The sequence below is a fragment of the Lepisosteus oculatus genome, chromosome 24 (genome assembly GCF_040954835.1).
Source record: "Lepisosteus oculatus isolate fLepOcu1 chromosome 24, fLepOcu1.hap2, whole genome shotgun sequence".
Lineage (NCBI taxonomy): Eukaryota > Metazoa > Chordata > Actinopteri > Semionotiformes > Lepisosteidae > Lepisosteus > Lepisosteus oculatus.
Window position 1 is genome coordinate 4,054,611 of NC_090719.1, and position 18,916 is coordinate 4,073,526.

The following is an 18,916-nucleotide window of genomic DNA, read 5'->3' on the forward strand; positions in this document are numbered from 1 at the left end:
AATATTCAGCTTTTCCAGACAGTAATAGGCACACTCCAGAGTGCACCAATGACCTACGAAATGTTTTGCTAGTGTCCAGTGATTGAGCGCTTTTGGGCATTTGTCTGTTTCAGAAATGGCAGGCATGACCTCCCCCTTTCCCTCTCTCAAGTTACTATCTATCTCCAGGCATTCTTTTTTTTCGGCTCATACTGTAGCCAGAAATCTCCAAGTCTGGGTGAAGGCAGGTGTTGGTTTGCAAAAATCGTGGAAAAAAGTGTGGCTTGACTATACTTTGTTAGTTTTACACTAACTAACAGTGTAAAAAGCCAGTGGTCCACTGATGTGTTTTCATTGTCTGTTCTGAAAACGTCAAGATGAAAAAGTCTAGTTCTATAGGGTACAAGGTCTGCTGCCACACTCCAGGGAGATGAGAAAAACAAATCAGTCTCATACCAGTCTTTTAGTCACTGATAACATGTTTATGTATCGTAAGAAAAGAAAAACAGGACTTTTCTCATGTGTAGCAAATATCAGTGAGCTTGTAATTCCCATATGTTTGAGATATTTTGAAATCCAAAACAAGATTGTTCTGGAAAACCTAGGTCTGATGGTAGTTTGGCTTTCTCAAGCTGAGGGTCTGCTTAGTTTACTGTTTTTCAGGGTGCAGTTTCTAATTTGGCTTTTTGTGTTCAGCCCATCCAGCATGTACAAGTAGTGTGCGTTTCTAGCCATCAGCCGACAACCTGTGCTATAATTAAGCCGTATTATTCACAGCGATTTCTACCTCCGCTCTGCTGAATCTTCCCAAATCTGAGAACAGCTGAGCTGCCGTCACATTTGTGTTAGGATGGCAGCATGATCACACTTTTTTTTTAAATTTTGAAAAGTGACTTTGTTAGATTCAAAAATAAACACTTCAGGGAAAAAAGTTATGTATACCCAATATCATACATTACCCCTTCATCGGTTCTGTTCTCATTACTGTCTTTATTCCTTGATTCAACCATTTGTCAGCCTATAGCTTTTCTTAGTTATTGCATGTTTTTTTCCCACTAATTAGCCTTTTGTTTTCTGAAACACCAGAAAGCTCAGTCAACCTCCAGTTTGTTGGATCAAATTAGATACAGTCTTTTATTCAACCAGAATGACATTCCTAGATCTGAGCTTCTGTATGTCAGCCTAAGGTTCCAAGTTACTGTACTTAAATATGGTGGACTAAAAGCTTCTTATTGTATGTGAATCCCATGAATAATAAGAATAAAAATGAGCAATGTTGCTATCTATCCAGGTGAAAATATTTTCGGTTTACACTTCACTGTAGGGATAGGTGTCTGAAACCCTGGTTTTGGAGAGTCCGAGTCCTGCAGTTTTCATTGATCAATAAGCAGAGATCTGGAGTGCATGGTAATGCCTCCTAATTAAAAGGCTGATTGACACAATGAAGTTGTTCAGAGCCCAGTTGGAATGGAAAATGAGAGACACTGTTACTCTCCAGACCCAGGGTCACAGAACGCAGGCTCACCTGAGTGCGTTTTGTTCACCATAGGGTTTCTGAGAATGCCACCTCACAGGAGCTGTGAAGCAGGCGGGCATCATTAGAAGGAATGACTGCCTTTAACAGCTGCAATTTTGAAAGCACGGATAACAGAAAACAGGTGACACTCAAAATAGATAATGAAACCGAACCTGTGGATCTGTGAAAGTAAAATTTACACACAGTTGTTTACATTGGACATATGTTGGTAAACGGTAGTTTTTCCAGCTCCTAAATGCTATGTGGATAATGTACCGACATTCTCTTCTCTGCAGAATCCAACCTTAGAATGTTTCACAGTTCTTGTAGGGTTAAAGAGGTGGGTTTCAGCCCCTGATGTTTGTGTTTTCAACACCTGGACCTACTGATGATTCCCAGAATGTGACTGGAAAATCAGGTGGCCAATCTTGCATTCATTAGCAATGAATTCCTTCGGATGAGACGTAAAACCGAGGTCCTGACTCTCTGTGGTCATTAAAAATCCCAGGGTGTTTCTCGAAAAGAGTAGGGGTGTAACCCCGGCATCCTGGCCAAATTTCCCATTGGCCCTTACCAATCATGGCCTCCTAATACTCCCCCTCTCTGAACTGGCTCCATCACTCTGCTCTCCTCCCCACTGAGAGCTGGTGTGTGGGGAGCGGACTGGTGCACTCTGGCTGCCATCGCATCATCCAGGTGGGGCTGCACACTGGTGGTGGTAGTGGGATTCCCCGTTACCTGTAAAGCACTTTGAGTGTCCAGAAAAGCACTATATTTAAAGGTGCAAATGTAAATGTACTGCTTTGAAATTCCAGCTCACGACTGACTTCATTTCTGGAGGAAATTTGATTTCTGGAAAGTGCCCATAGAACAGTTCCTATCTAATAATACAAACCCATGCTGTCTGGGAAAAGACTTAAACTTGAACAGGTAAATTGATATAATTAAGGAAAGAAAACCGATGGAGACAAAGAGCTGGTTAAACATGAACTGCACGTGGTTACTGTTTTAACTAATGCAAGCCTCTTGTCACTTGTAAAACCTTGGTATGTGTTGCTCCTTAATGAATGAATTTCTCACAGGAAACCACAAAAGCCAGAAAACAGTTTCTGTCAATAGTTTTGTACAGTTTATATTTAAATGCATGAAGTATACACAATGCAAACTATACTATTACAATGTCCACACTTCTGTAATGCTGGATGAAGATACATTTGGCATTAAATGAATGAGACAGCAGTATGACATTTAGGACAATAGCTTTAGCATTAACATGTCAGATCTGTAACATACATTAGGCAACATTAGTACAGTTACCAAGAAAAGTAGAAATACAAAATCAACTTGTATGCTTTTTTTATATACAACCCAGTGCCTCTTGGAACTGACCCAGTTTTTTTTTTTTCACTGCACACAGACAATTTCCACTAACATGAAGAAGGAATTCAGCAAAACAGAAACCATTATAAATATGTATAAGGTGCAAAGACCTCCATTCTACAGAAAGATGGCGAGAAACCCCGTCAAAAAAACCAAGGGGAACAGGCTTGTCTGCTTTGCTCTCTTTGTTTTTTAATTTTGCGATTGAAATCTACTCTCGGACCACTCCAGTGTATTTCGAGGGTTTGTTATCATCAAGATCTGGGGCTTGTCGCACTTTTTGCCACCCCCACTGCCTATCTCGTCCCTTTGGGAAATAGAGGGCTAGGGGGGAGGGCACTAAAATCCTATATAAAATGGAGGAAACATTAAAAAAAATTAAAACGGTTAAGTCAAGTAGCAAACAGTTCTTTCCTTTACAACACTAAAGCACTAAGGGTTTAGAGAACATATCAGTCTCACGTCATAAAGCAACCACAGTAAACGGAAAATGTTTTTTTTTTTCGTCCTACGGGCAGCTCGGGATTGATCCCAGCGAAGTTCCACAGCACCAAACCTGTTTCTGATTTTCGGTTATTTGCACAAGAATCTTATATTGGGTTTGGACATTCCTTGGTTTGTAAAAAAAAAGAAGAAAAGCCATCGGTACACCTCTTTGCCAGGATCTCAGCAATAGGTAGAAGAGAGGAAGATCATGCGAGACTATTACTGCATGTCTCCCACCACAAACACCCCCCTGTCTCAAATTATCATGTATAACCAAACTGCTCTGGGCACAGTGGAGTCACCCACTCCCACAGTCTCACTGTCATTGCATTTTTTGCATTTGGCTACATCTACGAAAACAGTCTTTTAAATATTGCAGTATTTTCCCCAGTGCTCATTTAAAGACTCGTATGCCTACTTGGGCAGTAGCTAACGCAGGATTAGAAGTTGAAGGTGTGGTCCTGCTTAAGAGAATTCTTTGTACGTTTTTTTTTTTAAATAGAAGTGGAAATTCAGCCGCCCATCGTAGCGTGTTACTGAACTACAGTCATCACTTCAGCAGTTCAATTCCAAGTTACCCTCAGTTAAAAAAACCAAAACTTCAATCCCATTTCCCCTAAACCGCCTACATATTGAATGGCACCAATCTCTGTTTAATTCCTCATTGTAAAACTTTGCAAGAAGCACAAGTATATAAAAAGAAAAAGGAGCTGTTAAACAGAGACAAGTTATCTTATTTGGAAAAAAAACCGTAACACTCCCGGAAAGGAGGCTGTTAGCGCTCGTACCTAAATTTCAATTTTTAGTTTTGTGCAAGTAGTTTTGAGCAGGACAGTAGATTGGAGTGTTTTTCCATACCTTTAAAGGACAGTAAAAGTAGCTCTTTACCAGCTACAATACCAGTTAAATATCAGTAGTATAAAGACCCTCTAAAGTTAAAGCCTTTTTATATTTTAAGTACAGTTTGGGCAGTCTTACCCAATTAGAATTGTCCTTTTAAAAAAACCCACTGAGTGTGCACTCACTCTGGTCCCCTAGCACATTAGAGAAGGAAAGACATCTGGCCAGCGTGCGGGCTGGCGGATCTGCTCAGTCATGTGCGTTTGCATCTTCATTAGGACGTTTCTTTTCCCTGGGCTCCCGTTACAGTTTTGATGGAGCTTAACGTTCTGTTAAACCAGGTCTTCTTTGCTGCCTGGACCTCGTTCAGTGCCAGGCCCAAGTGGTGTTCTAAGTCCTGCAAAGAGAGCAAAGTGGGTTAACTTCAAACCCCCGGCAACACACCTCTCAAATCAATGCTTGGTTCCAAATGCATCCTCAGTAAGACACAATTGGTAAGAAAAAAAGCAAGCTGACAACTGAAAATCAAAGTCTTTAAGATGTATTATGTACTCTCTACATTAGGGGCTCGCACCCCTATATACCCCACCCCTGGTTCTGGGTTTTCCTCCCAGCTGAGCTGTCAGTGACGTAACTGAACCCCTAATTGACCTAACAACAGGATGAATCTGATCTCTTGTGTTCAGTCCCTAAACGTGCAGCAAGCTGCCTTTCAGGCATGGATTTTCATAACAAATGTCACAAGGAATCATTCTTTCCTAAGAAGGCAATCTCTTCTTAGGAAACGCTTGGAACAGAAACAATCCCTTCAAAGATTCTAATTAAACAACTTGTCAGTTAAATTAAGGACTCAATTAAGTAAAGATCTGGGCTGAAAAAAAACCCAGCAGGTGAAGGGGCTCCCAGTGGCATTATGAATTGTGTCTCAGTCAGGAGGAAAACAAACTTGGCACAGTGTAACAACAGCAACACCTCAATGTCTGGGAACGGCTTTTGAAGAATTCACTTACTGCATGAAGTCTTAAATAACTCAGACTTTCCACTTTCTCGTTTCCTATTTTCTGCTTTTAGAGTACTCGTGCTTATGGAAATCTTCAGGGACATGCTCGTTACATATTTTCAAAATCTACCTGGCAGTATGACTTTGAAACAGTATGACTTAAGAAACAGCAGACTACAGGTAGCACTTAATATTCTCCACATGTAATGGGTTAAAAAGGTCAGAAGTTCGCATTTCTGTGAGGAAAGTGAAATCCCTGCTGTTCTCATATGAGGCACTTCAAACATGTGGTCCCATATTTCGCTCTATCCTGGCTCACTGGGGTTAGGTCTGACTGAAAGCACGGCGTGCAATCAGCTAGCCCTCGAGAAGGAGGGTGGGAGAACGCTGATCGGTCTGATTCTGCAGATCTCCAGGTACCTGAATCTTGCACTCGGCCTCGACCAGCTGCAGTTTGGTCTGGGCCAGTTCGAGCTCCATCTCCCTCAGCTGGTTCTTCAAGGACTCCTTCTCCTCGTCCGTGTCCTCCTCCGAGCCCTCCTTGGCCGTGCTGACCACCTTCAGCCTGCCCTCCTTGTTGAACAGACCGCTGCACTTCTCACAGCCCTCCACCTTTTGCTGCATCACGCCGCCGGACACCGCGGTAAAAAAAAAAGGGACAACACAGATCTGAGCAACCACATGCAGGTGCCGACTTGTTGTTGGCAGCCGGAGTCATTTCAACTGTAAATGGCTACAGTCTCTATAAAAAAAAACAACAACGCAGGACAATCTCTTTAACTGGATGAGCCTGACCACTCTGGACCGCACTTTAACTGTGTCACGTCACCCTTCCTAAGTTTAAGTTCTTTTTCCGCCATTTGCATCAACTCTGCACATACATTCCGAAAGATTTGATTACATTTCTATAACTCTTAAAACAAGAGCATTATCTCTTCTGCTCCGGTGCCTTACTATCCAGGAACGAGCGAACTGAAGAAGCAATTATTGCACCTGCACTTACAATAAAAGGTGCTTCACCATTTTAAGTTCTTATTAATTTGGTTCTTCAGGCCTGTTTCCTATGCCCTGCTGTAATTGCTTCCACCCTACCCTCTTGTGAAGGAGGGCTAAGCACAGGCTGTTGAGAAGGGTAGGGGAAGGTGGGGATGTGCTTGCTTTCACTGAACTGTTATTGATTTGTTTGTAGAGCAGTTTGCATTTTATTTGCCTTCTGAAAGGCGAACACGAAGGCGGAAACGTATAACTGGCACATTGCAAATTACAGTCAACACGGCTTTGATCTCAAGAGCTTCAAGTGGAGGATCAAATCTACATTTCTTCATGGAATAATAATCAGGAAGACTGAAATTTCTCAGGCAGTTACCTCCTTTTAATTCCCTGATCTAATTTAAATAAAGGCAAGAATAATGTAACAATTGCCAAGTTACTCTGCTGAAGATTGAAGCACTGCTACAAGTCAGAAAAAGCTGTCATCACCCAGCAAATCCCCAAACCCCGAGTGTTACTGCCCTTGGACCAATTAGAGCAACCCTAACGCTCGACTTATAAGCCAGCTCCATATGCACTCAAAATGTCACTCTCTTATCTCTGATGAATAAAAGCACGAGAATCAATTGAGCTATATTCCATGCGAATAGAGATACCATTAAAGGTCAAACGGGGTTCAAACCAAGAGGCCAGAATTTTATTTTTCTCTCACAATACCCCATGGGTTTTGCCACAAGTACCTGGCACCTCTGTTTCACACAAAGAGAAAGTAAAATGTCTGCTCTAGAGGCCCTTGTATTAAATATTACTGACAATATCCTGATTCTACTTTATCCTTGCACCAAATCAGAGCATTTCAAAACTGCACAGTCTTCCTAGTGAAATGAAATAAGGGGAATCTGCAAATTCACGGAGTGTTTAAAATGACTGGCAGAGAGGGAGAGGAGAATCTGCTGCTGTACAGAGCTTTGGAATATAATGGCTTCTTTTGCCATTATACAGGCAAAATACTGTTAACAAAAAAGAAGATTCCTGACCTGATGTGCTGCCATTGTTTGAAACTTTATTAGACTCCATCTCAGACAGACAATTTTTCTCCTATCTACTTCAAAATCATGCTCTAGCTCTGTTTCTGAATGAGCTCTGGTTCTGTAATCATAAAAGGGCATTATGCAGCTCTTTTTGATAACTTGGGACACTGTAAATAACCAAATCTAGTTTAAAAGGGCCATATCTGGTACTGAATTGCCACAACACTTGCTAAGGGATTTTGCATCAAAATCCATCCTTTTGATTTGTCACTTTGTTGCATCTTATTTTCTGCATGGTTAACGAATCACTTTCAATTTGCATCGACAGATTCTGCATTAAATCTGCACTAAATCTGCATCAGAGATGCATTTAAATGCTGTAGTTGGCACAGGACCCCTGGAGTGAAGAGTATGCAGAGGCCTGTTATTTCTCGGCTTATCTTATATTTCCCCTGCAATGCATCAAGTACCTCTGCTGGTAGAGAATAAAGTTAGTCACATACCCGGATCTTCTCCAGCTCTCCTTTGTTGGCAGTCTGCTGTTTCTCCAGTCTCTCACTGAGCTGCGAACAGATCTGCAGTACAAACACCTGCTCAGCAATGGACTTCAAAAGGAACAGACTACAACAACAAGCTTTTCAATAGCAGGTCCTAACACAGTAATTGTTCTCAAGAGGTTATAAAAGAGAATGAGCAAGAAGCAAGACAGGATTATCGCCTCTCCCTAAGCACAGAACCACATTACTTGAAGTTATCTGAATTCTACCGTCTAAAAATGGTCCTATTTTTTCAACACTTGTGCCTTTAAAAATTAAACTTCTTTTCAATTGGCATTTCAAGGCAGCTTGAGAGAATAAGAACAACTGTAAGCACTAAAAAATGCATGAATAAATTACATCCACTACTTCATTTTAGCAGGGTTGGAGGACTGCTGGTAAAATGATCTCCCTTGTTTTCAGAAACGGTTAGGCTTCATCAGCGCACTCAATGTGATTTTAAAAGCAAAAGAGTGGCTCTGGACAAACCACCAACAACAGCTTCTGGAAAATCACTTTGGAAATGACTGTGACTAGTAATTGGGGCTGTCTCAGTCAGTGTTGCAAAACAAGGCCCTATTAGTCAGAACTGAGCAGCGGTCGAATCTGATGTCCCTGGTAATCCTGCTCTAAACTGCAGTGCTTCACTGACTCACAGAGGACTGTGAACTGAAGGGTGTGAGGCCTCCATAGTTCACTACTCATTAACAGAGACAAAAGACGTCCTTCTGTGTTGACCTCCCATCTAAACATTCTAAACAAAAGAACAGCTCCGTCTCTGCTCCTGTTATCATATAGGGAAGGGCAGCACAGTGGGGTCTTGGAGAATCATCGGAAGTCATGCTGTATCATGTTTCCTTTTGCCTTGTCTGAAAATATTTCCTAAATCCACACAGAATTGAACAGCCACCAGCAAATAAGAAAAATATCTTATAATTCCTTACACTTATACAGTGCTTTCTGGACACTCCATTCAAAGCGCTGTACAGGTAATTTAGAATCCTACTTGCACCACCAGTGTGCAGCTCCACCTGGATGATGCAACGGCAGCCAGAGTGTGCCAGTCCGCTCCCCACACACCAGCTCTCAGTGGGGAGGAGAACAGAGTGATGAAGCCAGTTCAGAGATGAGGATTATTAGGAGGCCATGATTGGTAAAGACCAGGAGGAAATCTGGCCAGGGTAACACCCCTAACTCTTTTTGAGAAACGCCCTGGGATTTTTAATGACCAGAGAGTCAAGGCCTCAGTTTCACATCTCATCTGAAGGACAGCGCCCTTTTTTACAGTACAGTAGTCCCATTACTATACTGGGGGCATTAGGACCCACACAGACTGCAGGGTGAGAGTGCTGGCCCCATTAACACCTCTTCCAGCAGCAACCTAAGTTTTCCCCAGGAGTCTCCCATCCAGGTACCTGTCAGGCCCACACCTGCTGAACTTCAGGGGGGCTGCCAGTTGTGAGTTGTAGGGTGATACGGTTGACTCTCTGTGGTCGTTAAAAATCGCTGAGCGTTTCTTAAAAAGAGCAGGGATGTAACCCCAGGATGTCCTGGCCAAATTTCCTATTGGCCTTTACCAATCATGGCCTCCTAAATCCCATCTCTGAACTGGCTCCATCACTCCCCACTGAGAGCTGGTGTGTGGGGAGCGGACTGGTGCACTCTGGCTGCCATCACATCATACTGGTGGATGCTGCACACTGGTGGTGGTAGTGGGATCCCCATTACCTGTAAAGCGCTTTGAGTGGAGTGTCCAGAAAAGCGCTAAATAAGTGTAAGCAATTATTATAATTATTATTAATTATTACTGCTGCATTGTGATTGTTCTCCTCCACAACCAGGCGTGGTTTCCAAAGTGAAGAATATAGCACATCTGGGTGTGGGGGGAGGGGGAGGTGCCAGTGGGATTGAAGGGCCACTCTAAGAGCATCCTTGCACCAAATCAGAGGTCTGGACAGAGCTACCTCAGCCACATCTTTGTCCCAGCTTCTTGTCTTGTGTAATCTAAGGCTTTCTGCCCTTGCCCCTGCTGTCCTCAGATCCTCTTACACTAAGTTCTTTATAGCCATCTAAAAGCTGAACGCATTATAAGATAATTAGCCTCACACTTCCCCTCTAAGATTTAAATGAAAATCGATTTATAATAATTAGGAGTCTTAAGGAGAACCTTTTCTTTTAAGGCGCTAGATCAGTGGCTCACGTGGTAGATCAATCACACAGTTTCTTTGCACTTTATAATTGGGCTGTTTTCTTTAAAGATTTTCTACAGTGACGCCTCCTGAATTATTTAAATTAACATGCAGTCACCACACCTTGTAACACACTACCAAAAGGCTAGATTATTGCTTTCCTGATCATTAAAATGCTTTGCTCAACTACTGGCATTGTTTTTCTATATTTGTTCACAAACTGCATGCTATGTTTAATTACTACCAAATATTACTAATAAATACCTGTGTATCCTTGTCGTATTTCTAGCATGCTTTTCAGAATAAAGGACTGGGCACACTCACTGCTACAGTGCTTTCACAAGCTCTTGCTGTTTGGCTTATCTAGTGATTGATGTCTCATTGTAAAACCAAAGTATCATCGGCACTTCTGTCTGAAGTCAGCTAGAGAAAGCTAAAATTGGAACCATCACTAAAACAGCTTGATGGGAACCCATTGTTTTTAAAGGCTGAGAAATGTGTTTTGAGATTTCTGACAGACTGTGGCTGGATTATGTGAACAGATTTGTGATCTTTACAGGGCCTGCAAACGCAGCTGGGAAAGATTTAATACAGGGACACAGGAGAATTAGACCCAAGATAATACAATTTCAGATCCACTACTGTGAGGAGCTACAGCAGTAAATCACTGGTAAGACAACTAAGAGTTACATTTACAGCTAAGACATCCCTGTGTGGCTGATTTGTCGCCCAGCCGGCCTCCTCACACAAAGAAATTGCAGAGACGTCACAATATTGCCGAGATTTGAGATTGCTAAGATTTGCTGAGAATCTATTGCTGAGATTTGATGATGAACGAAAATCATCATCATTCACCATTATTAATCAAGCTGTCACTGGGACTATTAAATTGTAATAATCAAGGGAAAACTGAAAACTATTGAGAAGAACAAGCACTGCTGTTAAATACTCTTTGAAGTACCAACTAGAAAAGCAAAATGATAAGATTCACTTCACTGCAGTCCAAAATGGTCGCAAAACACACGGCATCAAATCCAGTAGATGTTGGAGAATTCGCTTCTGAATGAGTGGCCTTCACTTCTACACTGCTTTGGCAATTTAATCTTATCTGAGGTACATTTATTCTTTCTGTAAAAACAAACACAGTATGGTACAAGTCTACGCACAAGAGGGAAGTCTCCAAGAGTTAAGAGACAGATGTCCACATCAATACTGACCTGCTTGTATTCCCCAATAATGGAGCCATTCTTTTTAATCTCGGATTCCGCCTTGTCTAACTCCCTCCTGCACATTTCTTTCAGCTGAAAACAGAAAGGGCCTTATTATGTTTCAGTGACACAGAGAAGAAGAGAGAGGAAATGTCTCCCCACTGTTTGTTCACTTCACGACTCTCAAATTATAAGAAAGAAAGGTTAACAGGAGTTTGTTATATATGTCATATATAGTTTATATATACAGGTACTATTTTTGACACCAGGTACTTATTAAAACCCAGAATTCCTGTTCTAATCCTATTCTTCCGTGAGTAAATGTTCTTTGAGACCTTTCAGTCATGCTGCTCACTGTGTAAGTGTATAGGTTTTCCCATATAAAGCCACACTCTACCATATGAGCCCCCTCCAGGTCCTAGAATAATAAAATAATCGTTCGAATAGCCCCAATAACGAGCGGGATAGACACATTCACCCTGCTTCAGGGACACAGGAGTTTGAGAAAAGGCGCTCGCAGGGGCAGGGGGGTGCGCTGACCTGTGCCGACTCTTCTTCCAGTCTCCTCTTCTCATCCTCCGAGTCCACCAGCTTCTGCTTGGTCATCAGCAGCTCTTTATTTAGGGCATCTGCCTTCTCCTCCGCCTGGGTGACACAAGAATAGGCAGCTCGCTCTCAAGGCACGAGGTCGGGGGGGGGGGTGTGGGGGTGGTTATACATTACAGGTATTTTTATTTGAGGTTGAGAGCTGAAATGGTTATAATGAGAATATAATTGTGCCCATAAGGGAACAGTGACCTCTGCTAGGCATAGTTTGGATATAACTGATATGCAAGCCGCCTGCTGATGAGAGGGAATACCACCGCAATCACAGACTGCCACTGATCTGAGATTTGCGGATTAATTCATCATCCGAAAAAAGGCTGGCCGGGAGCTGAGATTTGCACGAGCTTAGAGGAGTTTGGCTGGACATGGAGGAAGGAGTGTGATAAAAGTGGCAAAGCGATTTTGTTTTTATGGGTGGAAAGAAATTACTCTGTCATCATCTACAGCACAATGAATCAGATAACTTATTTTGCAGGGATGATCGGTGCCAAATGTAACACTGAGATCTTTAACAAGTCACTTCACTGATGGTTTTTGTATTCAGGGAAGCAATGTTAAAACAGGACGTGGATCCTCAGGGTCTGCTTTGTAAATAAAAAATGTCAAGGAAAGAAGAGCACAGCAGTCTGATTAATCATTCAAGATCATTCACCAGTCTCTTTTTGTACACCTTCACAGTTTTGACTCTGAACTAACATCTTCTGCCCTAAATGATTTCCCAAAGCAACAGAAACCTGACTGGAGATATGGTAGCTAATTTTAGTGATGTGTTCGGCACCCTTTCGTGGCCAATCCCTTTCAGAATCAACAAAAATAAACATTATAATGCAGATAAGCTTGACTCTTCGAAGACCGTTCTAGATCGCAGAGGAACGCCGGGTCCAGACTTACGTTGTCCAAGTCCTTTCTCAGGGCTATCTTACTGGTGACCAGCTCGTGCGCAAGATCGTCGTTCTCCTGCTCCAGACGCATGTTAGCTTCCTGTAGCCGTCTGTTCTCCCTCTAGGGAAAGACGAAGAAGCAGACGGAGAATGAAATCCTGTGAGAGGCAGAGGCTGAAGCTCCTTCAAAGGATAAGTCTCCTTTGTTTAAATTTCTACTTTCTCGGTTGTTTTATCCCCCCCTCACCCCCAAAATCGGAAATCAATTCCTCGCCGTGTAACCAACCGAGGCAGAATCTCTGCCCTCCACAGCTCCTCCGAGTCCTGCTGTGGCCCAGATCTAATATTTAACAGACCTCATAAAGACAGCAACCTTTGAAAACAGCTTTCAAGTCTTGATTAAAAATTCACCTGCTGTCCTCTGCTATCCTCTCCCTTTTCAAGTCCAAGAAGCTTTGGTAATAAGAACTTTAAAGGTTACAGACAAGAGGAGGCCATTTGGCCCCATCTAGCTAATATGGTTGCTAGTAGTTAATTGATCTGCGGATCTCATCCGGCCGTTTTTGGAAAAAACAGGATACATATATTTTAATGCAAAAGAAATAGATCTACTTTGGATGGCGACAGAAGTCTGCTGCACATGGCCTCTTTGGCTGCTGTCTTGCAATTACAGAATTGCTACAGAGACTGAACACCTTTCGCCAGTCATAAAAAAGGGTCAGGGACAAGATTTCAGATGCCCACTAATAAATCACTGCAATGACTACAGTCCTCAGGTGATCGGCAGTATATATAACCTCCATAGCTATTGCTGTCCTTCACCTCTCTGTGTTTCTGCGCCCTGGAATTTGAGGGCTGAACTCAAGCTCATCGTCACTGGCAGATTGTTAGCTGAATACCATCCTGGGCACCTAAACTCACCAATATCCTGGCTGTAGGTCTGAGCTGACGTATCAGAGGTAGTTTTTAAACGAGGAGAGATCCATCTCTCGCGTCGTTCTTTTGTTCTAGTTCATGGTGTTGAAAACAACAGTTGCTGGGATAGGGACCGTAATTTTTATGAGAGTGTATACAGTACATACAAAATGACAGATTCCAGACCAGAGAGACTTCATAGTATAAACACAAAATACATTTTACAGGTACACCAGGGGAACACAAGCCTAAACCACATTAGCCCTTAACAGATGTAACTCTATGCTGCAATGTTCCAGAGGAATATTTCTGCACCAGTGTCGTCAACCTAACACGCACAGCTAATCTGTACTAAAGTGTGAGAGCCACTAAAGAAAAAAAGATTAGATTGGTGTACCAAAACGTAGAAAGGTGGATAAAGAAAATGTTTCAGCTGTGAAACCTTCTTAACACCTACTGTAGGAACATTGTGTATTTTATACTTTCTCCTTTTCAGTGTGGAATTAACATCTGTTACTCTGCTCTGTCTTCTTTACAAGAATAAACTGGTCAAAAAGCAGACACCTTTGCTTTGTGACAGGAGCTATCTTGTGTTTCATATAGCAACAACGGATATTGTTGTGTGATTACAACGGTTTCAATGAATGTTCCCTATAATTAAACTTCTGGGTTTTCTTTATTCATACCACAGCTTCAATCATTTGTGCTTGGGACTATTTTAGTAAAGCTGATTTAATTTTCAAAGGAGAAAAAAAATCAATTCAGTCTATACTTATTTCATTCTGGTAGAAATAAACAATGCCCTCCTTCACGTGTTTTCACTCTCCTGCCTCTCAGTTTCTTTTTTTTTCAAGTATAAAATCTAATAACTGAGCCTTATGAAAAACTGGGCCTGAAATCCAGCCAGAAAATGAGGTCTACTGTTCTTTCTGAATGACCCTCTACCACTTTGTGTCTTCCTCAGTCTTATAGAACCAGACATCCACAGAAAGGAAAACCCATTTAAGGAGTTAAAGACATTCAGAAGAGATGAACAAGTACGTCTTTAATGCACATCTTATTGTGCTCCGAGTTAAGAATGTGGGATCAGGGGTTCAGATCTGAGTTTTGTCCAGGCGCAACAGCACATACGTCAGTGCCAGTCGCACTCATGGAAGGTTAGCATCTCGCCCTCCTCCTCAAATACCTCGTATCTCTCGATTGGAGCCTCCTGTTGTGCCTGCTGCTCCCTCATGGTGTGGTATTCCTTCTCGTACTTCTTCAGCTTCTTCTGGCTGATCTGCGGTGAAAGAAAAACGGAAGGAGGAGGGTTTGAGTCCAGCAGACCGTCACGAAGACAAAAACAAAACAAGCTGAGAACATGTGACCAGAAACCCAGTGTTCTTGCTTTTGTAACTGTCACAAAACTAGACTGTAAACATTTTGGTTTCAGAACAGCCCACCATTTGATATTAGGCTGCCTCATAAACAGACAAAATAATCATCTGAAGTTCACTGCATTCTGGAGACTCTCTGAGAGCCTGACTCTTCTGCCTCACCCTTTCCAATGTAAACCAGGGAGAACCAGGGAGGCCTTTCCTGAAAGGGCAACTGCTATGGTGTTTTCATATTTAGGGGTTAGAAAGAATCAGCATTGATGAGTGCATTTGAAACCACAATAAAAATAAAATGTGCACAGTAACTTGCAAAACCTCCAATTTACATCACAAAATATACAAACTTGCCAGATGTGTACAGGGCCATATTCTGTGCTTCAGAATGAGGCAATAAAACATCCAGTGACGTGTTGCGACCCTATTACACTGTAAACAAGCAGGCTTGTGAATACATCTCGTTTAATCCAATAGAAATAATCCTCTCATCCTTGAGATGGTTTTGCCCATAAATTGAATTTACATGTTAACCCTACATGCAGATCACGTTGGAACCTTTCTGCAGTGAAATGCCTGCTGCACAACCTGTACTTATTTGCTCGTCCATCGCATTACATCAGTCATTACAGTGACTAGTGAGCAGGAAGGGCCACATCACTTTGCAGTTCATGGGAACTCAGATGCTAATTTGCAACAACATGGCAACTTACAGTACTTTCACAAAGTTCACAATTTTGTGCTTAATTCGAAATTTGTCTTCCCCCCCCATAACGTCAATGAATTTGTTTGGGTACGGGGATTTAATAACTGGTGTGAGAAATTGGGATTGCAGCTCCCCCCCTTAAGGGAAGTGAACCTTTCACATACTATGGCAGCTGTGAATTAAGTCTAAAATGTATTTGTATCTGCTAGCACGGTGGAACAAATTCACTACGGATTGCAATGTTGCGGTGGACACTGTGGAGGCCACTTCAGACAGCGGCGACCTAGTTAAAGAGTCACTTTTCCTTTTTCTAAGTTCCTCGCCCCAGTTACAGTGAGGGGCTTGCAAAGAACCAGCCAAGGAGGAGTGTGGATTAGTGGAGCAGAATGCTCCACAGCTGAGATGATTTGGAAAGGCTCTCATGGCTCATCGGAGCTATTCCAAGCTTCCTCCTGGGTCAAAAGCCTGTGTGCTGACGATACACAATTCAAATATAAAAGGTCTGACCATGTTTCCCCTGTTTATCTTTCCACACCGCATTATTCCTGTCTGGATGCTAATTAAAACCAGGGCTTATATTCTTAATGGAACAAACTTTCTAAATAAAAAGGTTGCGAAAGGCAATCATGCCTGCAATAGAAGAATGCTTTGCTTAATGAAGGGAAAAAATTTAGCTCTAAAAAAAAATCAGCATCTTACTAATCTTATCAAAATACCAAAGCTTTCTTCTTCTAGGCTGAACTGGCTCAGACTGATTGTCTGAAGTACAAAGCAAACAAGATTTGACCTGCTAATTCTATCAGTTGAAATAGATTTGACATGCCATTCACTGGCAAATATTTATTTTTAATAACGATCACGTTTTCTTTATTTTATTAAAATGTTTCTATCTCAAAAGCCCAAAAATCACAGCTTCTACTCTCGAAAGACATCAATAAATCATGCAAATATAAAAAGGATAAGTGAAAAAGAAATGGTCTAAATGAAACTAGAATGCAATAACCACCCAACACCTGAGGTTTATTTTCAGTTTGGTTTCAAAGTAACTGACAAAACTGTAACAGACTTTTAGGTTTCAAGACCAGGTGGGTTTAATTAATGGTCTCGTCATGCCAAACAGTTATTCAATGTTCTCTGATTTGATTATCCAGAAAAAGCTGAAATGCTGCTCTGAATAATAAAGTATAAAATATGAATCTGTGAACAATTTCAAAGCCATGTGGGCTAACAGCTATAGCTCTGATCACAGGACTGTAACCTGTCACTCATTCCTACCTCAACATCACACCAGGACTCTCACAGCTCTCTCCAGTTCTCAGCATGCTTTCTGACAACAATTAACTAGCCTATCCTTCTGCAAGGGCAAAATTAAATTCCCATCACACCTCTAACAGGGTACTAAGTTTTTTTTTTAAACTAATGTCAAACAAATGTGCTGCTAACTTGTAAAACCGAAGATTGTTTTTTAAATAAAGTAAGAAAACAAACTCTTTTTTGAAACAATTCTCAGAGCAAACGGAACTTAAGGTGACAGCTCTCACCCTGCAACTCAAACTGATAGCTCCACCGAAGCTCAGCAGGTGTGAGCCTGGTCAGTACCTGGATGTGAGCCCTCCTGGGAAAAAAAAAAACTAAGAATGCTGCTGGAAGAGGTGTTAGTGGGGCCAGCAGGGGGGCGCTCACTCTGCGGTCTACGTGGGTCCTTATGCCCCAGGTATAGTGGTATTATTAGTATACTGTAAAAATGCGCCGTCCTTCAGATGAGACGTGAAACCAAGGTCCAGACTCTCTGTGGTCACTAAAAATCCCAGGGCATTTCTCGAAAAGAATAGGCGTGTCATGGTTAAATTTCCCATTGGCCCTTACCCATCATGGCCTCCTAATAATAATCCCCATCTATAAATTGGCCTCTTCACTCTGTTCTCCTCCCCACTGAGAGCTGGTGTGTGGGGAGCGGACTGGCGCATCATCCAGGTGGGGCTGCACACTGGTGGTGGTGTAGGGGAGTCCCCATTACCTGTAAAGCGCTTTGAGTGGAGTGTCCAGAAAAGCGCTATATAAGTGTAAGCAATTATTATTATTATTATTATTATTATTATTATTATTAAAGTGTCTAGATTTAATGGTTCAAATGCAAAAACTATTAACAGCTCAGAAATACATCAACATACTGAATGCCAGTAAACCCAGATGCCAACTCAAATAACAAACCTGTTAGTGGCCAACCAGCTTTTTAAAAATGTGTTCAGGGAATCTGTTCAGGGAAAAACAAGGACTTATATGCTGTGCATCTTTATACTACAGGTTAACGAAAGTAAAGGCTCAGAGCCTTTACTACAGTGTCCCTCTGTAGTTCAAGCTCGAAAACCTTCACCCATGTACATTCATAAACCTGGTGCGGAACTTCTCAGTCTCTGCTGGGAGTACCGAATGGGTGGAGGGGAGCAGAGTTTCCTGACGTCTTTTATGTCTCAGAACAAAGAACGCAGCAGCTGCTCCGCTGTTTCCTGAAATGACATTCTAGCATTTTGCTGCTTTGCAGATCCTTCCTGTGAAAACACATTTTCGAACTAAACTGTGAAACTCGCCCTGCTGGAGAGCCCACTGCTGGGCCGAATCCGAGTTTCAACATGGAGCACGGGGAAAAAAAAAACGTATTTTTATCACACGGAGAACTGGAAGCGTGTGAAATCATTTTCTTTGTGCTACAATGTGTTTAGCACTTACTAAAGATGTCCTGGGCATGTACAGGCAAACGTACTAAAAGACAAAGTCTGACGTTCTGTGCTTCAGGAAGCTGATTACATAGTACTTGAAGTATGTTTTTGCCTCAAAAGCATGGTTAAGTGGTTGCAAAATTATAGACTTCGCTCCATAACACTGTCATTCAGAAAGCTAAGGTCTGTAATTGGAATGAATTAAGAAATTCAAAAGGACCTTACTTGTACACTCAATAACTCCAAGATTGGCCCTTACTATTTTAATCCATTTGTGGTACTGAAGCTGAAGTGTGCCTTTGAGACCACTGGCTAATTTACAACAAGGTTCTGGCACAAAGACAAACAGGTTCAGCACCACAGGAAAACAAAATCAGCAGCACCTCAGTCATGTGCAGAGTATAAACACGTTTCTGTATATACAACACCCTTAGAAGAAAATTAAGGATATGCTTTAATGTAAGAATTAATAGTGAATACTTTCTACCTATTGCCACCTGCTTCCTAATAACCCCCATCTATGAATTGGCTTCATCGCTCTGCTCTCCTCCCAACTGAGAACTGGT

At 41.9% G+C, this 18,916-nt stretch overlaps 1 protein-coding gene across 5 annotated transcripts in view; it reads right to left on the reverse strand.

Moving 5' to 3' along the window:
* Nucleotides 1-2,611: 2,611 nt before the first annotated feature.
* Nucleotides 2,612-18,916, reverse strand: part of LOC102682607 (rab GTPase-activating protein 1) — a 141,834-nt gene continuing 125,529 nt past the window's right edge. For all 5 annotated transcript variants that reach the window (XM_015366670.2, XM_006640528.3, XM_015366669.2 and 2 more), the window contains 7 exons: nucleotides 14,744-14,836; nucleotides 12,653-12,763; nucleotides 11,696-11,800; nucleotides 11,165-11,248; nucleotides 7,726-7,797; nucleotides 5,622-5,819; nucleotides 2,612-4,598 (listed from right to left, as the gene is read on the reverse strand). In XM_015366670.2, coding sequence (XP_015222156.1) covers nucleotides 4,476-4,598; nucleotides 5,622-5,819; nucleotides 7,726-7,797; nucleotides 11,165-11,248; nucleotides 11,696-11,800; nucleotides 12,653-12,763; nucleotides 14,744-14,836 — 786 coding nt within the window. In that variant the 3' untranslated portion in view covers nucleotides 2,612-4,475. The remainder of the gene's footprint in view (nucleotides 4,599-5,621; nucleotides 5,820-7,725; nucleotides 7,798-11,164; nucleotides 11,249-11,695; nucleotides 11,801-12,652; nucleotides 12,764-14,743; nucleotides 14,837-18,916) is intronic.